The 20,922-nt window shown below is 35.8% G+C and overlaps 1 protein-coding gene across 13 annotated transcripts in view; it reads left to right on the top strand.

Moving 5' to 3' along the window:
- The window catches only part of ESRRG (estrogen-related receptor gamma), a 656,319-nt gene that overhangs the window by 573,033 nt on the left and 62,364 nt on the right, over window positions 1-20,922 (top strand). For all 13 annotated transcript variants that reach the window (XM_011929433.1, XM_011929425.1, XM_011929436.1 and 10 more), the window contains one exon: window positions 18,378-18,488. In XM_011929433.1, coding sequence (XP_011784823.1) covers window positions 18,378-18,488 — 111 coding nt within the window. The remainder of the gene's footprint in view (window positions 1-18,377; window positions 18,489-20,922) is intronic.

Below are 20,922 nucleotides of genomic sequence, written 5' to 3'. Positions count from 1 at the left end.
ATGTTGAACCAGCCTTGCATCCCAGGGATGAAGCCCACTAATGAGCCTTTTAACTTTGCTTTTAATTTAACTTAAGCCTGATTTAACAGAAAACATTAACTACTATTTTTACAAAATGCACTTCTTTCATCTATGGCAACAATTTCTTTAGAAGCCTTTATTTTGAAATATTGTAAAAGTAACTTGTATTCCAGAGTCCTAAAAAAGTTACGCTAAAATTTGTTTTGGTAAAGAAGCTGAAACCCAGGTAGCTTCAGAAATTGGGCTTATAAAAAACAGGAGAGTGGAAAAGATTATGAAGATTTGAATGTTTAATTTGCAGAATCATTACTCTGGTTGTGAATTATTTGTTTAAATTTCCATTTCGTTATATGAAAAGTGATATATTGTTTTTACTAAGACTTTTTAAAAATTATTTATTTATTTATTTATTTATTTATTTATTTATTTTGAAACGGAGTCTCCCTCTGTTGCCCAGGCTGGAGTGCAGTGGCACAATCTCAGCTCACTGCAAGCTCCACCTCCCGGGTTCATGCCATTCTCCTGCCTCAGCCTCCCGAGTAGCTGGGACTACAGGCACCCGCCACCACACCACCATGTCTGGCTAATTTTTTTGTATTTTTAGTAGAGATGGGGTTTCACCATGTTAGCCAGGATGGTCTCGATATCCTGACCTCGTGATCTGCCCGCCTCGGCCTCTCAAAGTGCTGGGAAAAAAATAACTTTTTAAATATAAAATGTAGATATATTTTTCTGTGCTTTTTATTGGAATCAGTTATTAGGATCAATAAAATTTATATGATTTGATTGGGTCTATTTTTCTGTTTGTGTTGCCTTATTGAATAGAATATGTTATAATGATTTTTTAAACTTATACACAACAGTCCACAAACATCTATTTTGACATTGTTTAAAATAAGTAGACTTCTTTTGAAGAGTCTTTTTTTCCTCATAGATGTTAGATCAGATTTCTTCCCCCATTTATTTTTTTCAGTGAATATGTTAGGATTTATTTACTCTTTTAGTCTTTACTTAACTTTTAGATTTTAAGAGAAATTTTACAATTATCTATTCTAAATTCAAATCTGTTCTCCTTGTTCTCTTCTAAATAGGCAAGATATGACTCAAATTTAGAGACTACAGCTTAAATTTAGAGAGCACATTGGTGCAATTCCACATGAACGATTTTACATGAAAATTAAGAGTATGTTGGCAGTTTACTAAATGTGACTTAATATAAGTCTATAGAGCTCTGCCATATTCTTTATTTTTCCATATTTCTCTTAAGTGTATCCTGTCCTTGAAAAACAAAATCCATAATACTCATCAAGGAAACATGAAAAATGTCAAGCAATATTTTCTGTAGGTGATTTTTAAAATTTTTTACTTTTCTACCAGGCCCCTATATCTTAATTAGCTTTTAAAACTTTTATCAATTTGAGGCTGAACACATGTTGATAGATGAATGAACTCGCACTTTATTAAAGCCAATAATTAAAATTATTCCAGCTGTTTTTATTTCATTCTTATTAACAATGAATTTTTATTGAGTAACTTTGGCCCTATGGCATCTGAAACGTTTAATACTTACCATCATATAGCATACAGCTGGTCTTAAAACTACTCTGTTACACATTGATATTCTCCAGTCATATCCTCAACAATAAAAAGGTAAATCAAATTAAGGAGGAAAATATAGGGAATTGTAGAGCTGAGCTCTATTTTCCCCATCTGTAACACCAGGGTACTAGTACCTTTCTTATTCTCCTTGATTTTATAAGTATCGAGTAAAGTACATGTAGAAGTAATATGGAAAGTTATGAAGGATCTTAAATTTCTTATTGCTGGGAAATTTTTTAAATTCTGAAATAATTTGAGTAGTGGCTATGCAAGGAATGCTCAGAAGAGTTTACTGATGTATCATGTTTTTTTCTCATTATAACTTGTAATTTTTTTAAAAAATAGAGTTAAAAAAACAGAGAGTACCTTGATTTAGAAAAAAGATAATTTATTTTAGAAAGATCTTATAGGCCCTATATGTGTATACATAATTAATGTGTTTGACCAAAGTGGGGAAGGAAAGGAGAATGAGAGGAAGAATAGCTTTTCTATGTACTCTCATGGCAAAGCATATATTAACTCTTGGCTATGCTCTCTCCTTTATGATATGATGATATGGTGATATGGTTTTGCTGTGTCCCCATCCAAATCTGATCTTGAATTATCATGTGTTGTGGAGGCAACTAGTGGGAGGTAATTAATCATGGGGTCAAGTCTTTCCCATGCTGTTCTCATGATAGTGAATACATTTCATGAGATCCAATGGTTTTAAAAAGAGGAGTTCCCCTGCACAAGCTCTCTCTCTTTGCTTGCTGCCATCCATGTAAGATGTGACTTGTTCCTCCTTGCCTTCCACCATAAGTGTCAGGCTTTTCCAGCCACATGGAACTGTAAGTCCAATTAAACCTCATTCCTTTGTATGTCTTTATTATGACATTAAAGCATGTTCCTGGGCTGCTTCAGTGGCTCAGCTTCTGTGCTTTCTTTACCTACTGTATGATAACTTGAGCTCAGTTTCATGGTCTTTCATTTCCTCAGTCAGCAGGAACTCTGAGTGCTAAGAGGCCAGCCATGAAGCCCCTGTAGAGGGAGGGGATGCCTCATGCTGCCCAACAGCAACCTTCTTGACTGATGAGAACACTGCGATGACAACTTCCATGGGGATTTGAATCTAGTTCTCTCAATGGCAGCAGAGATGAGAGGCTTTGTAGAGTGAGTTTTTGAAATACATACATTGGGAGAAGCCGGTACCTCTGTCCGAGGCCTTGCTGAAGTGATTTGGCATTGACAGGAATTATGGAATAACCATTAACTTCAGTAGGTATACACATTTGACTTTCATCTGTTGCTAATAAGTTCATATTTTTACTGTCTCTAGCTGCAATGATACTAATTCTGGTGGTCTAGGTTGTATTGCTGGCCATCCAGTATGTGTCATGTCCTGTTTAAAGATTCATTTTTTCACTCTGTGTAATATGCTATTTGGCATATGGACAGTTCTTCATAATATGCCTGCATACTCTTGAAAGTTGATAGAAAAATGGTTTTTACTGCCTTCTTTCACATTTACAGTTTTTTTTTCTTCGAACACTCAAGAGTCTTTCTAATTCCCTTCCCTTCCCCCTTTCTCATGAAGTCTTTCCTGCCCATTCTTCCATTCTCCCACCTCTTTAGGTTTTTTATTCTAGCAATTTCTTCCACTCCTTTGTACTCTAGGATTGACAAACCCTAAGAAAGCACTGTTAAAACCAAATTCCTCCTAGGATTGTTCCGAAAAGCATTTAGGATCCTTTTCATCTTTTGCCACTTCAAAGACCTTCTCTTTCATACAATCAAGAAATTAGAGAAAAAGGGTCCAGGCCAATAGAGTAAAAATTTTTTGTCAGCTAATTATCAGTGATGATGAACTTGGTGTAATCTGAGTGAAAATGGAGATTACCAGTTGTACTTTAAGAATTGACCACTTTGGGAGGTCAAGGAGAGCAGATCACCTGAGGTCAGGAGTTCGAGACCAGCCTGGCCAACATGGCGAAACCCCATCTCTACTAAAAATACAAAAATTAGCTGGGCATAGTGGCACGATTCCTGTAACCCCAGCTACCTGGGAAGCTGAGGCAAGAGAATTGCTGGAACCTGGAAGCAGAGGCTGCAGTGAGCTGAAATCATGCCACTGCACTCCAGCCTCGGTGACAGAGCGAGACCCCATCTCAAAAAAAGAAAAAAAAAGAATTGACTTGCAGTTTCCAACAGATTTCACTCGACAAAAAGGCATTCCTTCAGAGCATGGAAACATTTAGTAAACAAAATGGATTAATTTAAAGAGATCCTTTGCTGCCATTTGCTATAACTACCAGTGGAGACTAGAGCTTAGCAAGAAATTCTTTAGGAGAGATTTTTGAACCAAAACAGGTCAGCATTCTTAACTAACACGCGTTAGGTCTGGATGTGGATGATTAAATTTTACTCTTGTTTGAAATTATTTTTAATGAAAACACATGTATTTTATATGTTATTATTACACCTAAAGCCCTACAAAATGACATTTTAAAATCAGGATTTCAAGATGTAGCATATAGAACAACTTAAGTAGTTAGGTAATTTAATCTATGCAGATATAATGGAGGGCCTAAATTAATAGAAGAGTAAGTTCTACATAGTGACCAACTTATAATATGACTAATTTAACCAGCCAATTGTCAAACTTGACTTCTATCAGGAAACGTCTAACATTTAGCCACTGTGTAACTTTGATATAGACACCAAAGATTAGAAACGGGTGGCCTGAGGGTCACACAATTAGCAAACGTTTTTGGGAAACACTTAAGCATAGGATGATTTTATAGAAAAATCCAGATTCTTTTCAGAGTGGAAACTCTGATAACACTGGACTCACATTCAAGATTGCCCACCCCACTCCCATAAGGCAATAAATATCTGATTGGCATTGAGCAGTGGCTGTGGCCTTTTGGGGTAAATGCTCTTGGATTCACCATAGTTCACGCCCATTGCTTTTTTTTTTTTTTTTTCCCTATCTCTCTCTCTCTCTCTTTTTTATTTTTAAACACAGTCCATTTCATTCACTCACTTTGTGTAGATAGTCCCTGTAGTTGTCTGAATTTGTGACTTGATGTAAATGCTAACATAAACTAGTAGAACATGGGTTCTTTTGGGAGGGAAACTTGTGAAAACAAACAATTCTTACAGAATCATGTTGTTGGGCCAAATCATTATCAGAAAAATAAAGAAATTTGATAATGTTTTACTGGTTTAGGATTGTGTTTGTATTTTTATGTTTATCTCTATGTATGTATCCATATGTGTGTGGATATATGTACATGTATGCATATATATACATATACAGAGAGATATATATCTATACATAATGTGATTTCTGCCCAAAGGGTGACTGTAGATGTTGAGATGAAACATTAGGTTTTGCCATTGTGGCATACTTAATTAAATCTGGTCATCTTTAGCCAAATGCCTTTTGATTTTTAGGGCGTTAGATGGAATTCAGCTAAATAACAGTATAGTCATCTATTCATTGGTTGCTTTCAAAATATGTTATTTAGTCATATCCTCTTCAGCTTACTTTAGTCTATATGTTGTAAATGTCTGCAAATCTGAAGCTGTATATGATTTCCCATACTTCAGTTTCCACAGTGTGCAACAGACATTGATCTTTTCCTAATGCAATAATAAGCTAGAAGCATTTTTCAAACATGGGCACTTTATTTGCTTTATTATCATCAAGAACAAAAGGAAATGCATTTGGCCAAGGTCAGTGTGAGGGGAACGCTAAAACCTGTGCCAGAAAGCCTTCTGCTCTTCTGGTTCATTAATGCTATCCATTTGGCTCCAGTCTTCCCTGATTTAAGATATGAAGTATGTTGATGTTTCCAACTGCCAAGGCAGTTGTCGGACTCTGAATCTGTGGGTCAATTCCATTTTTTTAAGTACACCATTTCATTCATAGACTTTTAGAACTGGAAGAGAGCTGAACATGTGATCAGACTCATTCATCTGCTTCCAGGCAGGAGAGCAATAAAAATGTCTCAGGCAGGGAATGGTTTTCTTCATTTGTCAAATTTCCCAAGTATAGCAACCTATGATCTTTCTTGTTCAATATTCAGTATCTAAATATAATTATTTCATAGTCTGTTCTTCTTAATATCTAACTGAGGTTTTCCCAGCAAATCAAATGCTGTTTTATGTTGTCCATGATGAATAGTTAAAAAATAAAACTCTGAGAGTCTACCTTTCAGCCAACTCCTTTTTTTCCTTCAATGCTTCATGATATGTTATCTTCAAGTTTTCTATTGCTTTCTTAAGTTACTGTACACTAATTCTTTAAGAAAAACATGCCAATCAAGAATTACTGAAAAAAATTGACAAGAGATTCATATTTGTGTGTGTACATTCTAGTTTTAGAATTACGAAAAGAAAAACAAAAATCTGATTAGTACATGACTATAAAGCATGTTGTACATTTATTTATTCACTTACTCAGTATTTTTGAGTGCCTACTGTGTAGCAGGTGTGTGATGCATACTGCATGGCTAATGGTGGTGTATAGACACTGACAACATACACCAAAATCATTTGATTATGTTTTGATCCTTTCAAGCTTTTTCAATTAGTATGTCATTTTCACTCTACACTCTGCTCTCAAATTTTTATGGAATTAAGCTGAATATATGTAACAAATGAAATACCTTGATGTTTGCAGTTAGGCCTGTCTATATTCCAAAAACATAAAGGGAGACAGTTGACAGAAAAGACTAAGAAATTTAGGTTTGGAAAATACAAGGAAATTTTCATGGGGAATTGTGCCTCCTTCTATATGAGGCAGTGACATTTAGAGTCTCCACTCTCGACATCTAGCCTTGAGCTGCCTTGTGAATGGAAAAGTGTGTTTGTTTTTTTTCTTGGCACCCACTGAAACTTAAAGATGCATCGTTGTATTGAGGATCATGTTGACTAGACTGGCAATTGCCCTTCCTACAACCCCTCATATAATAACAATACACAGGGAAGTCTGTTAGGAAATTCATGACTTGATACAAATACAAACTTTTTTCAGCCAAGACTCTGTATGTTTGGTGTCTGGATGTATCATTGGTGTTTTCTACATTTTCACACATGTTTCACTCAGTCTAATTTAAGAACAAAAATACAGGCTATGGACTTCATTCTACCACAATACTTCACCTGTACTATTTCCTCATTGGCCCTCAGAGTATATACTTTCCCAATTGTTAATTTCTTTGACGAAAAATTTTGGTATGTTTAGATGGACATGTAACTATGTGTATACATATGTGTAATACTCCTCCAAACCTTCAATATGATGTAGCAATTTAACATGAATCTGGAGTGGCTCCATATTAAGACCTAGTTACTCAGAGTAGCAAAATGAAAATAGCATTGAATATTTAGCTTGTAATCCAGAAGTCCAAATATAATGCCTTTTATATGCATATTGTGTGCATCAAAGCAAACAGGATTTATAGTCATCTTACTGAAATCAGATAGAATTGAGATTCTGAAAACATACAAGAAATCAAAAGATGCTAAATGGAAATGAACAGGAAACATTACTTATTTAGTGTGTCTGTCATCTATAGTATTTTCATATTTGTCTTCATTTTAATGAATATATATCACTATATGTACATAGATTTCTTATTTTCACCACTATTCATAATTCTGTTACCTCAGTTTTTCCCATAAGATCTTACATTCCTCAAGACTTGAATCGTCAACTCTAGGAGAGAAAAACTGTACATTAATTGACTTAAAAATGTTCCCTCAGGGGGCTACGTGCAACTGTGGGTAACTCAGGGCTCAAGGCAGCTGAGAATCTACTCTGAATCTTTTGTGTTTTTCTTCTCAGTTTCTGAGTTTCTACAGAGCTTATATTTGTCTCTCATAATCTCTGCTGTTTTTTCTTTTTCTTTACTAACTTTCCTCGTGAATATTTAAGAACACAGTTGGTAGATGAATGGGGTTCAATAATGGTATACAGAGTTGGTTGAGAAGGGGATGGAAACCACTCTATTCTCTTGATTTCATATCAGACTCTGAATCAACCCATTTTAGAGCACCCTTCTAACTCCTTTTTCATGTTCCTTCATTACTTCTTGTTTATTCTACTCAGACTTACAATGGAATCATTAGGCTCCACTTTATTTCTCTCTATTGAATAAACAGAGTGACTGTGACTTGCTTGATTTTATATTTAGTTATTTTTTACAGGGTATTGCATTTTGAATAAATAATATTTGGGGCTTCTTTTACACAGAACATTCCCATGGGGGTGCTATGCACTGTTATTACCTCTATGACTGTGTTAAACTTATTGCTACCAATGCACAAGAAATAAGAAGTGTCACAGTGTAACAAGAAATCTCTCGCTTGTATTGTATTTACGTTTAATCTCTATTGAACTAATCTTTTCCCAAGAGGAAATGTTTTTTTCCTAAAGAGATGTAATTCTCTTTACACATGATCTGGGAACATATAGCATATTCTTTATACTAGATTTACTTTATTTTGAATTTCAACTTTGCCAAATTATAATGATCGCCAGAGAAATATTAGCAAACATCATGCCTCTCTTTGATATCTTATAATTGACACTCAGGATTTCTGCTCAAGTCTGGTAATACATTTTATTGTCTTTAGTGAATTACTAGCACATTGGCCGGGAGATAAAGTTTTCCCCTATTAGAATTTCCATAAGCTCCTCTCTGAGCTTCATAGGCTCTTCCTAGGTTGCCCATATGATCTAGATTCACATATGCTGAAACCAAATGCCCTCCAGGCTCATATGGCACCTTTCTCTGTCATCTATTTCCTTTTCTAAAAAAAATCTTTATTTTAAATCCATGTCTGCTTTTTTGATCGTTAGACTCTACTACATTCCACTATATTCATTTCCATCAAATGAACCAAAGTGACTGTGGGTTCTCAACCCAGCAACTTGTAAACCTGCTTGGTTGATTTCATATTTAATTCATTTTACAGGGCATTGAATTTTGCATAAATAATATTTGTGCTTCTGTTTATACAGAGCATCCCCATGGGGTGCTGTGCACTGTTATTACTATTATTATTGGGTTAAACTTATTGCTGCCAGTGTCACATTTAATTGTGAATTAGTAGAATCACTTTTCCTGATGTTGATATACAACCCCATTTCATGTCTTTACCCATGATTTCATAACTTTATTCATATGAGAAAGCAATATTGAAAAGGATAAAGAGAAGATTTACCCATCTTAAATAATAACAAGGTAAAATATGGTTTAGATAGGCATGAACCATAGTAGTATCTTTTTTCAATAGTTTTTGAAATTTTTAACAGGCAAAAATAAGGAAAGGGAAGATTTTCCTTTTTTCTTTAAAGAAAATCCCTATGTCTAGCAAATGCAGACCAAGCATCCTCTCTTTCTCGTTCTCTCTCTCTCTCCCTCTGACATCAAGCGAAGTAAGAAATAGTGCCTTTTGAATAGGAGATTTCTTTTAATTACATTGGGGAAGTGATAATGGTAGGTATTGCATGTTTAATGTAATGTTCTGGATGCCCCTTTTCTTTCTTTCTTTTTTTCCCCCTTCACAGCCACGTCCTCTTGAGCAGAAATAAAAGGTTCAAGGCTTGTCAGCATCAGTTTATAGATAGCTGTTTAAAAATAATGAGATATTGGGTATTGTAAGGCTCAGGGCTGTCTTGCCAGACTCATTTATTTCCATTCACCTTTTGTCAGAATTGCAGACAGAAGACATTCAATTAAAACTTGTCACCTGTTGCAGATGACATAATTTGTACTTGTATGTGTCATAGATTAGGGCTCCATGCTTCAGATGAAGCAACTTTACCCCTGGTAGAACAACATTTCTTCTGTTAAATATTTTGTTTATGATTATTTCTGATTTCTGTCACTACAAACTCAGCTCCAATGCAGATTATAAATTTAGCACATGATCCCCAGAACCAGCCAAGAGCAGTCAATCACATTGTGGAGGGGAAAAAATAGAAGAAGAGACTTATTTGGGGTTATGTCCTATGCACAGGAATCCACAACTGTATTTTGGATGCAACTTGAATCTGAAACGGAGGGAAGCCTTTGTAATTTCCTATGCAAGCCTCACATGTTTAATAGTCCAGATAGCTATCAGGAGACCAAAACGAAAGACTTCCCCTTGCTAATTGTTAATTCATCTGTAGAGCAAGGAAGCTTTAATGTGAGTCATGGCTTTTATCTCTTTTAGTGACTGAGGACTCTGTTTAAAAAAAAAAAAAAAAAGGTCCGCCTAATGGATGTGCATTTTCTCTCCCTGTGTGATTTTTCTCTTATATCATCAGACATTATAATGTTTCCACATGCAGCCAAGCAGTTTCCAAAGTTTCTGAATTGTTGTCATGATATTCCAGCAAAAGTAAATGTAATCATTGGCTGGGGGAGTTTAGTAGAAAACTGACTCTGTGGGACTCCCTCCTGAATTGTAAAATTCAACTGGAAGGTGGCTCTGCCTCCCTGGCCCTTGAAAAACACACCTTGTCTAATTTTCAGTGAAGACCAGGAGCAGGGAAATTAATACCCCTCAGTCCCTGCCTCAGTGGAAAAAAAGAGGAATGGAATCTTTTTACCACTTTTGGTTTGTTCACAGTCTCATAGCTGTGAACTTTTAAAGGTGAAATTACCTTATAAAGTGATAGATGCAAAATCAACTCGGCCTTTTGAGTAAGAGTGTTCATTATTTTTTCCTCCTGCTAGTTCATCAGGCTGCCTACCTTTTATATGTGCCCCATATCATGATGCAGGTATTGTTTACCTCCATAACTGGTTTTCATCTGCCTGTGTTTCTACTTTTGGAATATATACCAAATGCTCTTTTCCAAAAGCAGACTTTGATGGCAGAGAAGCAGTTTAAATATAGTGCTTAAGAACGTGAGTTCTGCAGCCATTCTCCCCCTTCCATTCCTATTTCTGCCTCTTACGAGTTCCGGTTTTCTCATCTGTAAAATGGGACGATAATAGCACCTCCCTCATAGGATTGCTATAAGGATTAAATGTGTTAATATGCATTAAGTCATTAAGCCATTACCTAGCACATGATAAGTTCTCAATAACCAATGACTGCTAGTCACTGGCCACTATTTTGGTTTATCTCAAGATACTTCATGCACAAATTGATTAATTCATTTAACAACAAAGACGTTGCTTGATAGGGAGGTGTAGGTATGATGAGTTAGACTGTTGAAACAGGAAGAAAGAGGCTAAATAATGAACTATATTTAACAAAATCATAACCTATTTTGAGAAGAGGCAATATACTGGTTGATTTCTTTAATTAAGTTATATGATCCTCAAGAATCTGATATGCTTGGATCCTCCTTGGAGTATACGTGTGAATATACAAATAATTTTCACTACTCCTCTTACTGAGAAGCCTGTGAGTATGCACAGCTACTCTAGGTTAAACTGGTACACTCTCTCAGGATATTGTCCCAAAGGAGAACCCCATCAGAGGCTGGCACTAAAATTGCCACTGCTGTGTCTGATGCTGCTAATCTGCCTTTGCTTCTTTTCCTGTCACTCCTCTAGGGGTGTTTTCTCTGTTTATGATGGTTCCCTCATAGAAATCTCAGGAGAATTCAAGGGCGCTGTTGGATATTTCTCTTTCCCAAGGGAAGGAGGGAGGTGGCTTTGGGCAGCAAAGTGAACTACTGTATCAGGAAGACATACAATGCAGGAAAAAGTTCCTGTCCTCTTTACCTTATTGTTTCAGAAGTCCTGCCTTTCCAGTCTGCTCCCAATACTCAATTGCAATCTATGTTTGATAACATTTATTTAACACAACAGCTTACTTATTGTAGTGTTCATTAGCTGTCTTTTCAAAATTATTATTACTTTAATATGAATATTTGCATCTTTCTTAAGTATTCCAGGGGTCTATATAATTAATGCTTTTCAGCAAACTTTATTTGCGAACAACATAATAAATGTGTTATCGTTAAATTGGGAAGGTAGGCTAGAGTATCCTTGTGTAATTCTCTGAAGGGAAGATTTTTTATTATCCTGTGAAATGCCTCTGACTTTGTGCTATTAAAGATGTGAAAAATACTTTTGACTTTGGACTACAGAATACTATAAAAATTTGCATTTGGGCATAGCATGTAGTCTCAAAATTAGCTGACCTAAGAAGACCTTGGGCTGAACTGTTGTACTTCTATTGGTGTTTATTTGCCTCACAGCATTTTTTTTTTCCTCCTTGCCCTACTCTTGCTTTCTCAATTTTGTAAATTCTGACAATGTATAAGATTTGTAACTCCCTTATGGCAATGTAGGCAAATGCAGTATTTGAAAGAAGCAGCAATGTGAAACATTCCGTTAGGTAGGTAATGCCAACCAATAAAATCTTTTATTTAAAAAATAGGTAATGGCAGTCTACACATGACTAGAAAATCTAATTGCCTTAATTAACTTCCAATCCTGTCAAACATCGAATATTGTGGGTATTTTATTTCCTGGGAGAAATCTTATTTTTAAACTTCTTCAAAAGTGGTTTTCAAGTGGAGTCTAAACAGAAATTGTTTGTGTTTAAGATTGAAAAGATATACAGAGACAGGCTTTGCCACCTTTAGTGGAAATATTTGGATTACATTGTTGTTTGTTTCTGACAAATCTGGATTTCCCAGGTTCTGATCATAAATATTATTATTGTTTGTTTCTGCTAAAATGGTTAGTTTGAATATTTTAAATGTATTAGTTTAATTAGATAATTATAAGTTCTCTGTTCAATTTTGTATTGTGTACTTACAGCTAAACTCAGGAAAAGCATCTTTTTTAAAAAATAGGATTTTGATTTGTTTCTGTGTCTCTTCTAAAATAATCACGATCTAAATGATATTATTAGTGACAGGAGTGGGCAGGAAATAAAATGTGATACTAGATGTCTCTGTAAATCACTTAGACATCAAATAGTATTATTATTTGGCTGTTATCCTTAAAGTTATTTTATCGTTCCATCATATCTCAAATCTGTTTACCTACAGAATTGAGATGAGATAGACTGTAACACTCTATGCAGATAGATGTTCAATAAATGATCTTGGCATTTTAAGATTTATAAAATATTTTTAAGTGCATTCGTATAATAACCATAATATAATGTTATTGGATTATTAGAGGAAAACATCATGGAGGATATGCTGTTTATATCCATCTTATATTTGGCAAAGCAAATAAGTTAAGAGACTCATCAAAGTTTGCAGAAATAGTTATGGAAAGAGCCAGACAAAGAACTGAACCATTCTGACTTGCAAACTATGCTTTATTTGCTTTGACATATTCTTTGCATAATATTTAAGATAAAGGACTTAAGATAAAGTATTATGTTATTGCAGTTGAAAACATTAATAAGGGAAACTTTAATCTTCACAAAATCATGATTGCAGACAATGGACCAAGCTCATAGGGATTTAACGATTAATTATTAGTTATCCTTCATTTTGATGTATGCCAGGCTAAACATTTTAGGCCAGAACATATAACAAAGTTACTATAAATTAATGATAGTTACAAACAATTACATAAAAAGAATCTTTTTTTTTTTTTTTTTTTTTGAGACGGAGTCTCCCTCTGTCGCCTGGGCTGGAGTGCAGTGGCGGGATCTCAGCTCACTGCAAGCTCCGCCTCCCGGGTTTACGCCATTCTCCTGCCTCAGCCTCCCGAGTAGCTGGGACTACAGGCGCCCGCCACCTCGCCCGGCTAGTTTTTTGTATTTTTTAGTAGAGACGGGGTTTCACCGTGTTAGCCAGGATGGTCTCGATCTCCTGACCTCGTGATCCGCCCGTCTCGGCCTCCCAAAGTGCTGGGATTACAGGCTTGAGCCACCGCGCCCGGCCAAAAATAATCTTATTTGGTAATTTGTATTATATTTCTCTTTCTCTGGCCTCTCCTCATTTTTTATTCAATTTGTATTTATTTTTAACTCAATGTATTATTTGCATTTATTCCTACTAATGAGAAATCATAGCTTAAGTCTATGTCCAGGGAATGGTGATAGAGATAGATTTGTCATTCAATGTTTTTGACTTAGCATATTTTAAATTTCATAACATTACTTTTCAGTTAAATATTTCTGTCCTTTGCAATGTACCTTTTATCACTATAAAGTTTGCTTTTTAATAAAAAATGCAGTATCCTAATTATCCAGAGTTTGTTTTCCATTGAATTTTCTAAAAATTATGAGAGGTGCTTTTTATAATTTAATGTTTGATTTTCTAAGATCCTGCCTCATTTATGACATGGTGCTTTAATTGTATTCATGTCTTTAATTTTTAAAAATTCATTTTTCTGGAAAAATCATTAAAGATAAAATTATGTTGAAAATATACAGATATCTTCATGATGTCTATACGGTATTGTTTTATCTGACCATTCAAAATAACATTATTGAATTTAAGTGCATGTATTATTATGATTTACATGAATAAACCTTTTTTCAAAGTTGCACAAATAAAGAGGCTTTGTCCACATGTTTGAATACATATTTTGGACCGTTTTAATTTTTAGAGCTATGTCCCTTGTGTGTAGGTTTTTATGTGATTGTCCTGGGGGAAAACTGGTTTTACTGGGTAGTGTTTTCCCCCCAATGTAACTAAATAAATTGATGATTACTTTCAGTATAATGTGGAAGTAGTTGCATCTGTCTGTTACTAGGATTTGGTTCAAACATTTACCAAGCATGAAGTCAGGTAAACCAAATGATACCAATAATAAGATCATCATCCCACTAGACAATGCATAAAAGACAGATTTTTCCAGATTTTGAAAATGAGTTAAAAGCAGCATAAATATTTTCTACTTGAATTGAAAAAATTGAAGTTGGAAATATTTGCCTGATTTTGACAGGGAATGAAAAAATCACAAGTATCAGTTATTATGATCCTTTAAAATATATTGACTCTAGAAATTTTTACCATTAATCACTATCTAAACTTGATGAGAATAATACTGCATGTGGAGTCCCTGTCAATTTTTACTATATAATTATGTAATCTGTTTTTATGAGTATCAATAACTAATCTTGTTTCTGGTATCATATAAATAAAATTACAAATCATAAAAGAATGCATTATCATGTTAGTCTTTATTTTAGGAAATAAAGTGTAAAATCAGGACTTATGTGAAAGATTTTTCACTGGATAGGTGTATAGCTGGGATGAATGAATGGATAGATGGGAAGGATGAGGCAAATGTGTGAGTGAATGGATAGTTACTGATCTACACACACACCGAAAGGGATGCGGGGGACATAAGAGAGCACTCCCTTAGATTTGTGAGGCATGGAATAGGTAATATGAATTTTTCTATAGTCACCTTTTGAAGTTGAAGGAGAAATGCATAGTAATGGAATGTATTTGATGATAGTTTTTGTTTGTTTTATATTTGCTTGTTTGTTTGTTTGTTCGTTTTTTGAGATGGAATTTCGCTCTTGTTGCCCACGCTGGAGTGCAATGGTGTGATCTTGGTTCACTGTAACCTCTGCCTCTCAGGTTTAAGCAATTCTCCTACCTCTTTCTCCTGGGTACTTGAGATTGCAGGTGCCCGCCACCACACCCAGCTAAATTTTGTATTTTTAGTAGAGATGAGGTCTCGCCATGTTGGCCAGGCTGGTCTCGAACTCCTGACCTCAGGCGATCCACCCGCCTCAGCCTAATAATCCATAATACATAATAAAAACCCTGTCAATCGATGATGTGTATTTTTTTCTTCATAATGTGTAATAGCTAGTTTTCACTGTTGCAATTCCTCTGTAGTCTTAGCCCTGTTGGCTAAACTACTTGATAGTTTTAAAGTGATATAACTGTATGTCCGAATTGTTTTCCACCAGGATCTTGAATCAAGTCACTCAGCCATGGTCTTTTCCCACAGATCTTCATGATGGACAAAACTCCATTGTCACAAACTCACTAGCTCTGGCTTCTGGGTTGGAGAATATGTAGTGATTTGTTCAATAGATGAGGACATATTGCTAACGGTGAATACATTCCTTGACAAGCATGAAAAGCAAATTTAGGGAGTCTACAAACCCAATCAAGATTTATTCTGTCAGCTTTCTTGGCTCTAACAATTTTAGAGATGTCCACAAAATGTTCCCTCTCTCTTTAGCTTTTGCCTGTCATTCTTTTTCTCTCTCCCTGCCTTCTCTTCATACTTCTAATAATATCAGATTAAATGTTCTCATTGGGTTGGAATTGGATGACAAACATGTGAGGATATAATTCGTGTCATATGCTTTTGATTTTTCTAGTAAGATTTTGAATTTTCAAAATTCTTGTAATGAAACAGGTTTGAATGTATCTTAGATGACCAGATAAAATATGGTCACCTTCAACTGGGAAAATATTCTGAAGAAAAGTTTGAAGAGAAAGAGATGAAAAAAAAAAAAAAAAACAAATCATGATGAAAGTGGAGAGAAGTAGAAGGCATTAAACTTTATTATATATAGATGAAATAAAAATAGAACATTAGGAATTAGATGAACAAAGGAATACATCTGCTGTAGGCATGAAGTGCTTTAAAAGCAGCAATAAAGAAATATAACTTCTTTGTGACCAACATGCATGGCAATTTTCAGTGAATGCTTAATAACCTTACCTAACTTCTTTGGTTTTTGATATTTGTTTGTTTAACCTATTTAACTTTTCTGAAAGTTGTCTCCTGATTTTATTTATACTATATTCTGAGGTTTCAATATAACAATTCAGGCTTTATCTATTTGTGTGTTCTGCTAAAAGATAATCAACTCTTAAAGTAGCATTATTAAGATAATACGAAAAATTGTTTTCCTAATAATCTTTAATATTTGAGTAATATATTCACTCTAAATATTCACGTAGAAATAGATCTGCTTTTCCCAAATCGTTTCATGTAACTCGGATAACCCACAGCTAATGTATTCTGCATGACATTAATCAGTATTCCAAAAAAACGGGAGCTCTGGTTCAATTGCTTTGCAAAACATTGCATGTGCTATGTAGCTTCCTCTTAGAGTTTTACAGAGCCCATCGCCTACTAATGGCTCTGAGAGGGCTTAAATAAAATAGTAATACTGATGATGCTGTTAAACCAGATCTATTTCCTAAACACTTTGAGAAATGTCAAAATATGTACGATTAATTACATGGTTGAATTTCTTAATAGATAATTTTATATTGGTACATCAATTAGGTTATAACGTAATACTGCAAAAGAGTGTCTCCTCACTTCTGCTCCCAAGTAATCATCCCTATATTTGGTAGAGATTTATATGGTCCTGTGCTAAACTTTACAATTACAGGCTGGAACCTAGATTAACAAGCTCTTCCCTATCACTTCCTGATATTATTGAAATTTTCCTATATTTGCAATCTCATTCATTCCCTTGGCTTTTTCCTTGATCTTTTAAATCCACTGCCAGAAAATCCCCTTTGAATCTTGACCCAACCCATCACTATTTGGGAAAAAGTTCTATTCCTCCCAGTTTACTTTTGCCCACTTTCCAGCTTCACCTTTTAGCTCTCTCCTATTAACATACCCTTCCTTTGACATCCAAGCATTCCAAATTCTTTGGGAAGCTCTTCTTTTCCTTCCTTCCTTCCTTCCTTCCTGCCTGCCTGCCTTCCTTCCTTCCTTCCTCCCTCCCTCCCTCCTTCCCTCCCTTCCTCTCCTTCCTTCCCTTCCCCTCCCCTCCCCTCCCCTCCCCTTCCCTTCCCTTCCCTTCCCTTCCCTTCCCTTCCCTTCCCTTCCCTTCCCTTCCTTTTCCTCCCCTTTCCTTCCCTTCCCTTCTCTTTCTTCCTTTCTTCCTTTCACAGAGTTTCACTCTGTCACCCAGGCTGGAGTGCAGTGGTGCAATCTCAGCTCACTGCAACCTCCGCCTCCCAGGTTCAAGCGACTCTCCTGCCTGACTCCTGAGTAGCTGAGATTACAGGCATGCGCCACCACACCCGCCTAATTTTGTATTTTTAGTTCAGACGGGGTGTCTCCATGTTGGTCAGGCTGGTCTTGAACTCCCGACCTCAGGTAATCCACCCGCCTCAGCCTCCCAAAGTGCTGGTATTACAGGCATGAGCCACCGCACCTGGCCGAGAAGCTCCTCTTTGTATCCTGTGTTCAGCCCAAACCTGTTCTCAGTTTTCTCACATATGAGAGGAAATATAAATTTGTGCCAAAATTGTAAATAACATTCCCCTTCAGAGACATATTGACATTTTGATATGGAACAATTCTTGTGTCTCTCAGGACTGAATCTTGTGTAGTGTAATTCCAGCCTCCCTCCTCCCCAGCACATAGGTGCTCTTTATTCATCTCAATTCCACAGGTCCACACTGAGGCCTCTGGCAGACTGGAGGAAAGTTGGATAGCTCTTGGTCTACTCAGTCCTACACATTAAGCTTTCAGGGCTGACTGATGAAGAGGATACTAAACGCCAGTGTCTTTAGTATAAGAAACTATACTCGCACCAAATAGCGGCTTCTTTGTATTAATCTACATGGAAATCTGTCTTTTCTTTGATGTGCAAATAGTGACCTTGATGGCTTTGCATAAATGTCTTTTGGATCTGTCATCTGCTGGTAGGTTTAGTTTTCCACCTCTGGCAATTTTGATTTAGCCACCACTTATTTACATTACTTGAGTACTCCTGGTTCATTCAGCATTCTACTGTTTGTCACCTATGTGCCCTTGGGGGATACCGTCTATGTGTTTGATTGGTCTCAAACATAGCTACCTTAATAGTAAGCTGCTGCCTGTCTTTGCTCACAGGGGTGCGTCTTGACAGAGTACGTGGAGGTCGGCAGAAGTACAAGCGCAGAATAGATGCGGAGAACAGCCCATACCTGAACCCTCAGCTGGTTCAGCCAGCCAAAAAGCCATGTAAGTACAGCAGATGTGTCTGGCTTCCCAGAACATGAAATCCTCCCAGTTGGCTCTATATACATCAGCTTTGGCATGCCCATCCCTACTGACTCCAAGGAGACTTCTCTTTGTTGGATAATGGTGGCTCTATTCCCAAGGACTGTCTGTGAGGAGCGACAGGGACTCCCTTATTATCTTGTTCTTTCTTTTAGAGATATCTGTGGTTTTTCTCTCTCCAGCCTTTTTTTTACCTAGTCATTTTGTGGAAGCATAAGCATATTAATGCATAGCTTATATAGTGTGAATTTTACATTTACTGGTTATCTTTATTGGCAGAGGTACATAAAATGGATCATACTGTGATCATTAGTTCATTGGAGCTGTTAGATTCAGATTTCACAAGAAAGTGATTTTTGTAGTTTTCACTAACTAAATGAGTTTGACTGCTCAACCTCCCAATGAAAATACATTAGGGGCCTCATTAATTTGGAGCTATAGAAGGTTAACACACTAGCTAGCAATAGATTAAAACAAGAATGGGCACTGCTAATAACAAGCATAGGTTGCTGGTTCCATCTGAGATGCCCTTATGTACGGTATGCATTGTTTTTAAAGAGCTCATGGTTTTATGGAGCCAAGCTGCAATTTGAAAGGATGACTAGTATATTGCTGAAATGCAAGCCCCCTTCTTTTTGCCATTAACTAAAAAGAGTTGGAATATAGATTGAGGCAATCACTGTATCCCATTTTCTGAAAATCATTTAGTAGTTGTAGTGCAACAGAACTAATGTTTTCAGATGTTTATGAATAGGGATCCTACTGGGCATGGAGGAGTGCTTTGGTGAAAACAGTTTTCAAATTTAGCTGTCATTGTCTAAGAAGACACAACCAGCACTCACCAGAGGAAAATGCATCTGTAGCAGTTCTAGGAAAGACATGGGTAATTTTTGATCTGCCTTCAAGGGAAGAGAAGGTGTCCACTTCTAATTCAGATTCTCCAGGAGGGGTCACTGCTGTGCATCATACATGCGTGAGCATATGGGAATATGTTAAATAAATAAAACAGACCCTGAACTGTAAATGAAAGGACATTTTAGCTATGTCAAAGGAAAAACAACCAGTTTTACATAAAATTAAATCTTAAGTGAACATATGGCATAGTTTCCTTTTGCCTTTCCAAAAAACATTATGTTGATTATACCTTCAATTGTCCAATCTGGCATCTTCTCCTCAGCCTGCATAAGCTGTTTGGCATTCTGCAAATACAATCGAGGACTGCATTAAGCAGATTTTGCACATTATAATAAAAAAAAACTCTCTGATAATACAATAAAATGCAATAAACACTAATGCTTAATTTCATTAGAGGTTTAGTTTTCCTGAATTCACTAATATACAGACTGCCCGCTTCTCATTTATTTTATACAAACATTGACTGAAACCATTGATAATTGCCTCTAGTGAAAGAAAAATGAACACCAGCCCATGTGTAAGTTGAAGTGATGGAGAAACATCTATGGTTTTCTTCGTAAACCTGAGAAATTGGGAAGTGGCTTGTCAAGTACCTTTAAGAAGATTACAGCAATTTCAGTGAGCTCCATTTGTCTGAGATAAACAGGACTCCTAATAAATCATTACTCATTATCTAAAGGCCTCTGTGTTAATTTTCCTCAGTCCATCCAATTAGTGTGTTTTTGTAACAAACATTTATAAAACTTAATTTTCAGATCCTGTCAGATAAGTGTCAAGAGACTGTGCCTGAGCTTTGCTGAGAAAGTGGCTGGGGAGATTTCTGGACCCTGACTGATTGTGTACTACAAAGGCCTGAGAATGAAAATTGGGTTCTATTGATTCTAATTAGGGAAACATTAAATAAGATTTACCTAGAAACAGTGCTGCCGGCTATTCCATTTTCTGAATGATGGGAATTTCTAAGCTTCAACCAAATATCTCTGACCTCTCATGTCAAGTATCCATTGACTTGGATAAAGTGAGTGAGAAAAACTAGAGTCATGATTACCTTTGGATATATTCTTATGCTCTTTACTATTGTGTTTTCTTCTAATCCTGAGAATCTAGTGGTTGCCGACAGGTTTTGTTGCATTGTCAGAGCAATGAAAGTTGAAACTTTTCCAAGCATAACTAAAAATACAGGGTGTTGTTTCTGTAGCATATACAAACAAAAATCCAAATTAAAAATTAAAAAAATTAATCTCTATTTAATTTTTAATTCTCTTCTAGTCTACATAGTATTTGGGAATATTTCCTCCCAAATCTGCCTACTCAATTTGATGATGATTGAATATTATCTGTTGTCTATTTGAAATAAGCTTAATTAATATGTGAGCCATAGTCATAAATGTTTAAATATTTTGTTAGAAAAAGTGCTAATTATAGCTTGGACAAACCTCAATCTTTCACGAAAGAAGATAAAAAGAATGCTATATTTATT

Source organism: Colobus angolensis, unplaced genomic scaffold, assembly GCF_000951035.1.
Source record: "Colobus angolensis palliatus isolate OR3802 unplaced genomic scaffold, Cang.pa_1.0 Scaffold81, whole genome shotgun sequence".
Lineage (NCBI taxonomy): Eukaryota > Metazoa > Chordata > Mammalia > Primates > Cercopithecidae > Colobus > Colobus angolensis.
Note: the sequence above shows the minus strand (reverse complement) of the source record. Positions and strands in the feature narration are given on the sequence as shown.